General features: G+C 39.8%; 1 protein-coding gene across 1 annotated transcript in view; it reads left to right on the top strand.

Annotated features, from left to right (window-relative positions):
- LOC142337416 (tuftelin-interacting protein 11-like) overlaps positions 1-12,922 on the top strand; it is a 69,398-nt gene that overhangs the window by 54,266 nt on the left and 2,210 nt on the right. The window contains exon 13 of the mRNA XM_075386618.1: positions 10,828-10,974. Coding sequence (XP_075242733.1) covers positions 10,828-10,974 — 147 coding nt within the window. The remainder of the gene's footprint in view (positions 1-10,827; positions 10,975-12,922) is intronic.

Genomic DNA, 12,922 nt, shown 5'->3' with positions numbered 1-12,922 from the left:
CAATTTTTTCATTTTTTTGACATTTGTCATTATTCAAGTTGTTTGAGTCCCAGGGGCCAGAAAACCTTATTAGCCGTTGGATGATAAGCTACTGAAAAATTTTAATTTTTTTAGTTGCCATGGAATAGGTTTCAACTTTTGAATATCACAAATTTTAGCAATTTTTTGTCAAAATTAGCATTTTGTCAGGTTTTTGAAAATTTTTTTGTCATTTTTTCAGTTTTTCCAGCTCCAACGACCAGGCAATCTCCTTTGAGGTTTGTTAATAGGGCACTTCATAGTTTCTAGTAACAATGAAAGGGTTTTTAAAACTTTAGTGTCTCGAATTTTAGCATTTTTTGATAAAATCTGCAATTTTTTTACGGTTTCTTAAAGTTTTTGATGTTCGTCCATTCTCAAGTGCGAGAGAACTTATTCCACGTTCTGATAAAAAGTTGCTGCATGGTTTTTAGTTTCCATGGATTTGTTTTCAACAATTTAAACTTTCGACTTTTGGAAGTTTTTTGATAAAGTTTGCAATTTTTTTCAAGTTTTTCAAAACATTTGTAGTTTATTTATTTTTTGTCTCAGTAGACAGGTAACCTCATCCCGTGTTTGGTAGTATGTTATTATTAGTATAATATATCTATAACTATAGTTATATATAGTATAATTATTAAACGCTAGGGGGCAATTGAATGGCTTTCAACTTTTTAATAGAACGATTTTCTGTTTTTTGAAATTTAAAGTTTTTTCTAAAAATTATTGCCTATCGATCTATGAGCCAATAAGTTTTTTAAAGCTTAGAATAGGGTTACTGGATAGCCTCTAGAGACATAGAAATGATTCTGAAGATATGTATATCACGATTTTCAGCAACATTTTCTGATTTGCAATTGATTTCTTTTTTCTTAAATTTTTTGGTCATTTTCGAGTTAATCATCGATCTTCAAGGGCCAATGAATAATTTTCAGGTCTTGCAGATATAATACTGGACCGATTTTAGAAATAAAAATTGATTGTGAACATATTTTTGAAATAGGAATTTTTAAAGGGAAAAATTTTTGCCTTAGGTTTGAAAGCTTCGAGTTTTAGCAATGAGTATATGTTGTTTAGTTTTGATTGTTTTAATTTCTCAATTTTTTGAGATGATTTTGTTTGTTGTTGCGGCTGCTCAAGAATCTCAGCGGAACCGATATATCACAGCCTGGTTCTTGAGTTTTACGCCGGCCTGTTTCTTCACTGGGTTCGATTGACTAACAATCTCGCAGAAATAATTAGTCGGTCGGACGTATTTGAAGGACTGTAACTTAAATTTTGTTGATTGAAGTTAAGAAAATCCTTAGTGATAATCTATGTTCAATCTCGTGCTGAAGTTTGAAAGGCTGCAACCAGTTTCAATAATGTTGCTAACTTCTCGTTAAGTAAGCTCAGCTAACTTAGAACTCGCAAGATCTTAAGATCTAGCAAAACTTAACAAAAAGACTAAAGTTGTTAAGAATCAAATTTTAGTCTATCTGAGAGCCAACTGCTCTTGGTAACAGTTTCTAATGGTTCTAAATACAATACGGTTTCACTAATCAAACAATTGGGTTAAAATAAATAATCAAATATTTATCAATTATTACATCATTGCTACTTGTCTCTGATTGGTTAATCAAGAAAATGATTTAGGTCATTGTTTACATAGTAAATGTCAAATTACTGCAATATTTACTTGTGTTGACATAAGCATGGATGGTTATTACGAGGCTCTAAATGTCTCAAATGTACGGTATTTCACCTTTAATGATCATCTAAAGTATCATAAAGTAAACAATTTAAGAAGCTTACCAATAAATAACAAAATATCGAAAAATGCCAATTTTGCACCAGAGAAGTGCTAATAGCCTTACTTGTGGGTCTGATAACGTTCGTTGGGTCCACGGATAGCTTAGAGGTAACCCTAACCGTCTGCCATAACCTGGGGTTGCTCGGATTTTGCCTTCCCAAAATCGGGGGGGTGGACAAATTTTCGGTCCCAACTTGTAAAATTTTTCAGTTTTGACCATTTTTGAGTTTTGACAAATTCTAAGTTTTTTCAGTTTCAAAAGTTATTTCTTCCTATCTAATGGCTTTTGTAGCTGATCTGAAGTGGCGCCAACATCGCCGGCCCTGTTTTCGATCTCGGAAACACCATCGTAGAATACTGGCGCTAACTTCACGACTGGCCGGTTTAGCTCTCCATGTGCCATTTTTACTTTCGCTGATCTTACAACTCCGTCGTTGCCAGTGAAGATCTCAATGATTTGTCCCAATTTGAATTCACAGCGTTTCACAGAGTCATCTACTAGCCAAACTAACTCGCCTTCTTTCAGGTTTCGCACATGTTCTTTTGACCACTTCGATCTGTGGTTCCATTGTGGAAGATATTCACGAGTCCACCTTTTCCAGATCATATCGGCATATGCTTGAGCCATTTTGAATGATTTTCTCAGGTCGTGGTAGCGTTCACTGGATGGCATGAATGGTGCACTCGCGTTCTCTCGTCCTAGCAAGAAATGATTAGGTGTGAGTGCTGTCAAATCTTCAGGGTCGTCGCTTCCTGCTGTCAGGGGTCTTGCGTTAAGAGTCTGCTCTACAAGACACATTGTTGTGCTGAGTACCTCGTCGGTGAGGCCTCGGTTGTCCAAGATTGCAATCATGACCTTCTTGCAATTTTGAACCAGTCTTTCCCAGATTCCACCAAAGTGAGGAGCTCCGGGAGGATTGAATTTCCAAACAATCTTTTTCTGTGCTAAGTCACTCTCAATCTTTGCTTTGTCCCACTCGTTCATGAATGATTTCAGCTCATTGGCTGCTCCAACAAAATTTGTTCCGTTGTCACTGATGATGGTACTTGGGTAAACACGTCTTGCAATGAATCTTGTCACTGCAGCTAGACATGACTCGGTGTCCAATGACTGTGCGACTTCGATGTGTACTGCTCTCGTTGTCAGGCAAGTGAAGAGGCAGCACCATCTCTTCAGGGTACGTCGTAGGAACTTGACTTCGAAGGGTCCGAAGTAGTCGACTCCGGTATGAGTGAATGTGAACACATGTTCATCAAGTCGTTCTCGGGGTAGATCTGCCATCGGTGGGTGAATTGGATTGGCGTTCCTGTGTCTGCATTTGATACATCTTGACTTGATTTTTCTTAATGCATTTCTCAGCCCGATGATCCGATATTTTTGTTGAAGCTTGTTTCTTACGTATTCTGTGCGCTCATGTAGGTTGTCTCGATGTGCTTTCTCCAACAGAAGTTGTACAACTGGATGTTTTGCTGTTAACAATATTGGATGTTTTGCATTGTAGTCAAGGTTTGAATGCTTCAGTCGGCCTTTCACTCTAATTGTTCCATCTTCCTCTATGAAGGGTGACAATTTGGCAATGTTTAAATTTTTGGAGATTTCTTTGCTGTTTGCTATAGACTTCGAAACATTCGGGAAGCTTTCGTTTTGAACAGTATTTGCTCTGCTTGATGAATTTCGTCTGCTTTGAGGGTACTCTTCTGCTTCGTCTTGAACCTCAAGCAGTAGGCAATGAAGTTTCTAATTCGGTTGAAGGAACTGTATCGTCTCCAGTCAAATATTTGGTCTAGTTTAGTTTCTTTTGCTACAGTACTCGTAACTTGCTCGGGTTCGAGTTCGTTCTCTTGGCACCACGGCTTTGGCCACTTTTCTTCATCTGCCTGGAGCCATGCCGGCCCGTTTAGCCATAAGGACTCCTTGAGGCCTTCGATGGACATTCCTCGGGTTCCGATGTCGGCAGGGTTTTCGACACCTTTGACGTGTCTCTATTGATCCATCGATGAGTTTTCCAGTATTTCCGCTGCTCTGTTCGCAACGAATACTTGTTGTTTCTTGTGCGCTGCCTGTAGCCACTGTAGCATTGTTGATGAGTCGGTCCAATGATAGATTTTGTCAATTCTGTCATCTTGCTCGTTTAGAATCTGCTTTCTGAGACGAACTCCGTAGACTGCGGCTTGAAGTTCTAACTTCGGTATCGTCATATCTCTGATGGGTGCCACACGGCATTTCCCTATTACATATGTCAGTTTTAGCGTTGCTTCATCTTGCAGATATGCTACAATGCACATTGTTTCCTCTGATGCATCTGTAAAGATGTGAAGTCTCAGGTTTGTGCATCCGTTTTCAAAGTAAAGTCGATTTATTGACATCGTTCTTATTTCCCTCAACTCAGAGCACCAATCACTGAACAGTTTTGAGTGTTCTGCTGACAACTCTTTGTCCCATGCTTGTCCCACTGCTGCCCAAATGCCTTTGAGTAGAAATCGCATTCTTATGATGAAGGGTGAACATGTCCCAAGTGGGTCGAACACTGCTGAGACAAAGGATAGGACAATTCTCTGAGTTATTTTTGCTGGAAATTCTTGCTCAGATCCACGACAGACTATAAGACTGTCTGTGTCCACATTCCAGTTGAGTCCTAGGATTGAAGATGATTGCGGTTCGGCTTCGAAAGTTTTCACAACTTTCGTTAACCTGTCTGTCTCTGGGATCTGTGACTTGACTTCATCGTCACTTGTTATCCGTTTCGTCAAATTGAATCCACCTTTGATGAGGATGTCTCTGACTTTCTGGTAGATTTCGATTGCTTCTTGAGGGGTTCTGACTGACTTTAGGAAGTCGTCCATGTAAAAGTTTCGCTGAACCGTTCTGCCAACACTTTCGTTGTTGACTGCGTTATCTTTCGCCACTTGATGCAAAGCGTAATTTGCACAAGTCGGCAAGCTTTTCGCCTCAAAAACGTGTCGTGTATACTCATAGACTTCTATTCTCTGTTCTGGATCTTCTCTCCATAAGAATAGTAAACATCGGCTGTCTTCGTTTGGGACAGCTACTTGAAGAAACATTGCTTCTATGTCGGCTGACAAAGCTATTTGGTGTTCTCGGAAGCGAAATATGATTCCGATCAAACTCTGCAGCAGGTCTGGTCCAGATAGAAGTTTGTCGTTCAGGGCTACACCTTGATACTTTGCTGCTGTGTTGCATACTCTTCTGACTTTTTCGGGTTTATGCGGGTTTATGACAGGATGATGTGGTAAATACCATTGCAGTTTGTCTTTGGTTTCATTCAGTTCAGCTTGATCTACTTTCCGAACGTATCCAGCGTTGACATCTGTGTCAATGGTTTCTTGGTACTGCTTCTTTAGTGTTTCGTCTTTCTGGAGGCGTCGTTCTAGGGACTTGAGTAGAAGTTGTTCGGTAACTTCACTTCGTTCTCTCGCCACAGAAGTCCTACTTCATATCTTTCACCGTTGAATCGCGTTGTTTGCTCCAACGTCTTGATTGCTCGTTGCTCTTCCTTTGAATGTCCGGTGACATTGCAGTTTGAAGCGTTGGACTCGATATCCCACCACTTAACTGGTTTGCTAGTCTATCATCTGCAATTGATGTTGCTGTTGTGGCAAGAGTTCCTGCCTGCTTCGCTGGTAGCGGACCACTCAAGGCCCAGCCAATTTCTGATCTCACTGCCCATGGTGCAGCTTTGTCTTCTGACTTCTTGAATTCAAAAGGTGATGAATGTCGTAACAATCTTGTCCAAGAATCACTTAAACATCGTTTAGATTGTAGCTCTGATTTGGCGAGTTCCTAAAATGTGGGTAGTGGTCTTTCAACTCTTGCAGCTCTACAATCTGGTCACCCAATTGCAGTTTTTCGTGCACATAGAATTGCACTGTTGTCAATGGTCGAGACTTCTCACGCTGAAACAGCTATCGGCACTATTTCAGTCTTGACATCTTGTGAGCCATGGATCCCTGCTACTGATAGAGATGCTTTTCGGCCTTGGAGTTGAAGTTTAGACACCACATATTTTTAAGTTTAGACACCACAAATGAGATCGAGGATCCTGAATCACACATTGCTAGTACATTTAGGCTTAAGTCTCTGTTTGTCAGCTTGATTCGTACCACTGGAAGTCCTCTTTGGGTGATGTTAGTTGCTACTGCCGTTGTAGCATCTGAGACATTCTTTGTAGTTTCCTTTTTCGGTAAGTCGCTGTGCAAAAGTCTGTTGTGTCGCCTTCCACAGCTGAGTACACTACATGTCCTGCTTTTGCAGTCCTTCGACATGTGGCCTGGTTTCAAACAATTGAAACACAGTCGGAGCTTCTGGACGTGCTCTCGTCTTTCATTTACTTTCATTGATTTGAATTTTTCACATGTCCAAATGGGGTGTTGTCTGTCTTTGAATGGACATTCGAAATTCTTGGGTTTGCTTGACTTCAGCGTTTGAAGCAAAGGTACTCGTCTTCGGTTTATCACGGCTTTGAAATTTGTTTCTGTCAAACGACGAGTTCTGTGCTAACAAGTTCTCATGAATTACAGCTTTGGAGGCAAGCCACTCTTTGAAAAATATCGGGTTGCCTCTCAGTAGTCGACGATCTTGCATATACTGCAACCACTGTTCTCTCAGTTCAGGAGAAAGTTTTCTCGTTGTTGAACTTAGCCCTGCTTCTGCTTCTAGATCTGATGTGTATCCAAGTTGAGTCAAGGTGTTCACTACATTTATAACCACATTTGCAAATCTGACGATGCTCGTAGAATCGCCATGCCGAACTGGAGGATGAGTATGTATTTTCTTGAATTGAGCGTTGACTATGACATCTGATCTGCCATACTTCTCACAGAGTATATCACAAGCATGATAGTATGATTGAGAGCTGAATCCCATTCCCGATATTGCTGCTTTTGCTTGACCCGTGAGACTGGTCTTGAGGTATTGCGTCTTTTCTGTATCGCTGATTGGCTTTTGATGAACAACAACATCAAAGAGACCTGACCACTCTGGCCACTCCAGAGGATCTCCTGAAAACTCAGTCAGTTTTAGTTTTGGCAAGCCACTAGCACCACTGCTTGGTACTGGTTGGTAGAAGACTTGGGGAGTGGTGTGATTCATTGTGCTCCTGTTTCTGCTCTCGGCAGACCTGTTTTGAAGGTTGTTAATGGGACTCTGACTCCTGTTTCTGTCTTGAACTTCTGACGTTCCCTGCTGCTGAAACGTCGTCCTTGTCAACGGCGGTGCTGGTGGGTCCGTGACTCTAATTGGTTTACGGATTTCTGGTTTCTTGAGAATGCTGGGTTCAGCCAGTTGCGTTGAGAAAAGTCTTTCGCCTGGTTGGAACAGCGGGGTAGTTTTCGGGTAAGTGCTGAAACGTTTGTCAGCTCTGTCCTTGGTGACATTCGTTGGAGGGTCGATAACATTTGGAGATAGTGGCCGTTGAGGGACAGACTGTTGAGCCACTGATTCTACCCACCCGGCTGTTCGTGTGTGATTTCGTTTTGATCCAACACTTTTTATCTCATCTGCCACTGATCCAGATGCTCTTGAGCTTCCTTTGGTCAGCTCAAGTTTCATACGTCTTTCTTTTTCTTCTTCCTCTGCTTTCTTTCTTTCTTTTTGAAGTGCTCGCTCATGCTGTCGAAGACGCAGTTCATCTTCTTGTTGCATATTTAGACGTAACTCTTGTTCTTGTTGTTGTTGTAACTCTTGTTGTCGCCGCTGTTGTTGTTGCTGTTGTAAACGTAACTCTTCTTGCTGGCGACGAGGTTCTATTTCTTCACGCTCCTGCTGTAACTCCAACTGGCGCTCTCGCAGTCGTTGCTCTGTTTCTTTCTTTGCTTTTAGGTTTTCGAGCTCCATTTCTTCGATCTGTCGCCTCTTTGATGATCGCGAGTTGGCAATACTGGGTTGTTTTCTGCTTCCATGTGTAGCAGAATGCTTGGAAGAGACCTCCGCGTTCTCCTCAGCGTTTTCTATTGCTCCATTTGCTGTATCAATTACAGTATCATCGTTTGGGTCTTTGTCACCAGTCGCTGTAGTTGACATGTTTGATTTCCACAATCCTTGCTGAGCCTGTACTGTTTGATCAGGTCCTGATAGTGAATCCAAGCTTTACTGAAATTCGCAAACCCATGGGGACAACTTTCTGTCTTCAATATTCGAATAGCGTCTGCGCAAATTTCATCTCGCTTCTCTAATAACCGTACCGCCTGATCGCACAGTATCTGTTTTTCGAAGTCGCTTAAATTTTCTGATTTCCATTTCTTTTCGAGTTCTACCAATTCGTTCTCGATTGGAACAGAATCTTCCAATATATTGTACCATCGCAATGTGTCTTTCCGGTAGTCGACGACTACTGCGCGACAATCTTCAATATCTTGGAGATCTGGTCTTTTGTCAACTACCCATCGCAAAACTTTACTCTTTTCTTCTAACATACGCTTGGTGTCATTGTCAAAGCTTTCAAAATACTTCGGTTTTAATAGTAACCTTTGCTGTTTTCGGTTGTCTTCCAAGTTGTCGTACGTCTCGAAGAAACATCGATAAGCACCTTCGGCCGTCATTGTTTTGTTTTGTGTCAGGTAGCCTTCTAGCTCGTTGAGGTGTCTGGAGAAGGACTTGAGTAGGTCAGCTTGCTCTTTCTCTAACGTCTTGAGTTGACCACTCGCCTTCCAATCAGCTGTCTTCCAGTGTCTGTTGGGACTTCTGCTGACCATCGTTGCTGGTTGTGTTTTGGTCCACCAGGTTGAATCGAAGATTTGTTGCTGTTCGTGACACTGCTGTTGTTGTCCGGGTCGGCGGAACAAATGTTGCGGCTGCTCAAGAATCTCAGCGGAACCGATATATCACAGCCTGGTTCTCGAGTTTTACGCCGGCCTGGTTCTTCACTGAGTTCGACTGACTAACAATCTCGCAGAAATAATTAGTCGCTCGGACGTATTTTTAGGACTGTAAAAATTTTGTTGATTGAAGTTAAGAAAATCCTTAGTAATAATCTATGTTCAATCTCGTGCTGAAGTTTTGTAAGGCTTCAACCAGTGTTAATAATGTTGCTAACTTCTCGTTAAGTAAGCTCAACTAACTTAGAACTCGCAAGATCTTAAGATCTAGCAAAACTTAACAAAAAGACTAAAGTTGTTAAGAATCAAATTTTAGTCTATCTGAGAGCCAACTGCTCTTGGTAAGTTTCTGATGGTTCTAAATACAATACGAATTCCACTAATCAAACAATTGGGTTAAAGTAAATAATCAAATATTTATCAAGTATTACATCATTGCTACTTGTCTCTGATTGGTTAATCAAGAAAATGATTTAGGTCATTGTTTACATAGTAAATGTCAAATTACTGCAATATTTACTTTTGTTGACATAAGCATGGATGGTTATTACGAGGCTCTAAATGTATCAAATGTACGGTATTTCACCTTTAATGATCATCTAAAGTATCATAAAGTAAACAATTTAAGAAGCTCACCAATAAATAACAAAATATCGAAAAATGCCAATTTTGCACCATATAAGTGCTAATAGCCACACTTGTGGGTCTGATGCAATAACCTTCGTTGGGTCCATGGATAGCTTAGAGGTAACCCTAACCGTCTGCTAAACCTCGGGTTGCTCGGGGTTTGCCTTCCCAAAATTGGGGGGGTGGACAAATTTTCGGTCCCCCAACTTGTAAAATTTTCAGTTTTGACCATTTTTGACCAAGTTTTCTCAGTTTCAAAAGTTATTTCTTCCTATCTGATGGCTTTTTTGGCTGATCTGAAGTGGCACCAACATTTGTGTTCTGGCTGGAATTGTTCAATTGATCTGCTGGTCAGGTAGAATACGTCTGAGTTTTTCATTCAATTCTTTGAATTGTATTTCAGGACTTGTCCTGCTGTGTTTTTTTACTTCGTCGAAAAAATGTTTCGCTTTACCTCATTTTGCCACTTTTTCAACATTTTGCGTGAAATCTTTTTGACTTCTCTAGGCTAGTTTCTCTTCTCTCATTCTGCTAAAAGTGATTTTGAACATCAGTTGCTCAGCAAAGCAATTCAGAATGAACAGAGTCAGTATAAAAATTGAAGTCCGAAGTAGAAACGGGATAAACCCATAAAGCCCAATTTTAGATGCCCGCTATTTGAACGTCGTTCCTATAAGTCTTAGTTACCATCTCTAATGCTTAGTGGTATTGATATTAGCCCCTGTAGCCTCTCTCTGAGAAACAGAAGTATGTTCAACTACGAAATGCCATCAAAATAAATCGGACTTAAAAAATGTTTTTGTACAAAAATCTTTTTTTTTTCAATATCTATTCTTTCAATCCCAATCATGCTTATTGGAATCAACGGCGGCTATTTTCCGGCAATCTGCCGGGTATGTTTGGTATTGATAGTAGCCCCTGTAGCCTCTCTCTAAGAAACAGAAATATGGTCAACTACGAAATGCCATCAAAATAAATCGGACTTAAAAAATGTGTTTGTACAAAAATCTTTTTTTTTCAATATCTATTCTTTCAATCCCAATCATGCTTATTGGAATCAACGGCCGCAATTTTCCGGCAATCTGCCGGGTATGTTATCTAATAGCACCTGCGTGTAAAGCAGTATATAATGTGTACGGCACTCACCTCTTTGAAGCTGAACTATTTGTCAAACTGCTAGCGTTCCAAGAAAGAGGGTGCTACTGTGTTAATTGTCTTCTTGACTGTCTAGTGCGGCTAATTTGTCAGCTTTACTTCTTCCTGTTCAATTCTGGTGGCCATTAAAGTATTGACCAATAGAATAGACATTATAGGTGTTTGCTAATTAAGTGAGCGTTGAGGAGGCCAACTGGGCTCAGAAATGCCCTCGATGGATTCTTAGATGTTAAAGTATTTTGAGTCCATCATTTTCGCTTAGTCTGCTCATATTTTCAGCATATTACAACCTGCTGAAACCATTAAGGTCTTTTGATGCTAGATCTGAATTAGAATCGAGTTGAGCAGTCGAAAACATTTGATAGCATTTCGAGAATTTTAACCCGTAATATTTTATGTAGAGTATTCTGCGTCTGCAACAGCAGCAACAGATAGGAGGAGAAGTACAGCCACAACTGGATACTTTCAGAGATCTAGTGGAGAGAAGGTGCTCTGAGATGAACTTGTTGTTCGCTCCTGTCCCAGGAGTATTTCACGACTCAAAACAGGCTAGATTTAAATTCTTAGTTTCGTTTTCTAACGGTCTGCGGCGTACCCAGCATTGCTCTCAAACAAAGTTTAGTAATTATATTTGTCCTCTAGTCTTTTTAATGCATTTTTTCGCTTGATTTTTTCTCTGACCCCATTTGTTCTCAAAAACGGGACACACAGGCAAAGCTCGAAGGGCATTAAGTAGCTGAGCAGCTCTCTTAGATCGACTACTCTCTAAATATTAGATTCACCAAAGCTGTTTTGAGGAGACAATTTTATGGTGTGAGGGGCAGTTGCTCTAAACGGCAAATAGAAGATGCGCGGAAATTATTTTCAGTTTGAGTTAGATAATTAGGCCCATTAATGTAGGTATAGTGCCTCCCCCCAGCAAAATACGCTAAGATTAAACTCAATTCGCATCAGTTTTCTCCGTTTAGGGCGTTGTTGATTCCAGATCGCTGTTTGCATGAGCAATTTTAGGTAGGAAGTCTACCCTTAGTTTTTTAAAAGGTTTACAGTTTGATCGCCAGCTTTTTTTCTGTTCACTTTACTTTTCTCACACAATTTTTGGCTTTACGCAAGTTACACTTTTCGTCTTCGACTTCTGAACTGCATCCCTCGCGATTTCCACTGAATAGTTGCGTATTCATGCAAGAATTCTTACAATTTGATATAAATGCTCTCCAAAACACAAGACAAATAGAAATGTTAAAAGCTGGTAAAAGACAAATTGAATCAGTTAAGCGTCAAGATGCCAATAGGGCTATTATTGGCCCTCCTGGTTTTTTACAATTCAAAGAATTTGAATTGTATTGGGGAGGCTGTCTTTTCATAAAATCTGATCACACATAATTTTATGATTTTTGCAGACAAAACGAAGTGATGTTTTTGGTCACGCAGAAACAGGAAGTGCAGCAAATGAGATGTTTGACACAAAATTTGTTTTCTCGCTGGTGATTTTTTGTTCACGTACAATTTGACTTGGAATTTTTTGATAAGGTTTTTTGTTCTTTTGTGTGACATGTTTCTAGTCACATGTGGCTTACCTCACTCTCAAAATGAATTTCAGCACTATCAAAACAAATTTAAATTCAATGAAATCGTGTCGACTGTGTGTGTGTCACTCTAATTTAAAGTGTCTGAGAGCAGCTAGTAGAACCAGCAATAAGTTACACGTACATCTCGGCATTTAAGAAAAGAAGAGAAATTATCTTTTGAGACTGCAGATGTACAAAGCTATCGCGGCTATTGTCTGGCAATTTTAATTTTATTTCAGAATTTGTTCAGCTGTGTTTATACAATTCAAAGAAATCAAGTTTTATTGTGATGTTAAACTGCGCTGTCTTTTTTTAAGATCTGTTGACACATTTTCATGATTTTTGAAGTCAAATTGGCGTAGTGATTTTGGTCACGCCGAAACAGTGGAGCGAAAAAGCGAGTCGTTTTGCGGCAAAATTTTTTTGCTCTAAATTTTTTCTTGTTAGTGGTTTTTTGTTCACATGCCTCAATTTCACTTTGATTTTTACTGTTTTTTCGATTTTTTTGATCGGATTTTTTTTAAATGGTTTTCCCAATCCATTCATAGTCCGTTCTAGGTCTAGTTTTTTCTTTAGTTATTGAAAATTCTTTGAATTGTACGTCAGGACTTGTCCTGCTATGTTTTTTTAATTCGCTTTACCTTTTGATCACGTTTTTCGTTTTGCTTAAGTCACTATTTTCACATTGGACTTCTGACATACTTCACTCACTGTTTTAACTAAATGGATTTTGAATTCTTTCTTTGAGTTACGCAATGTAGTGAATCCGGTCAAAGTCAAGAGAGCAAAACCAAAAGATCAAAAGAAACAGAATAAGCATATACAGCGCGGTCATTAAGACATAGTGCATTAAGTTATCAAAGTTCATTTAAGTGATTACTAGCTGGCATTAGTATTATGCCTAATAGTGTTCAGCTAAAAGCTGAGT

This window comes from Convolutriloba macropyga, chromosome 4, assembly GCF_964194025.1.
Source record: "Convolutriloba macropyga chromosome 4, txConMacr16.3, whole genome shotgun sequence".
Taxonomy (NCBI): Eukaryota; Metazoa; Xenacoelomorpha; order Acoela; family Convolutidae; genus Convolutriloba; species Convolutriloba macropyga.
This window is presented reverse-complemented; position numbering and strand designations above follow the sequence as displayed.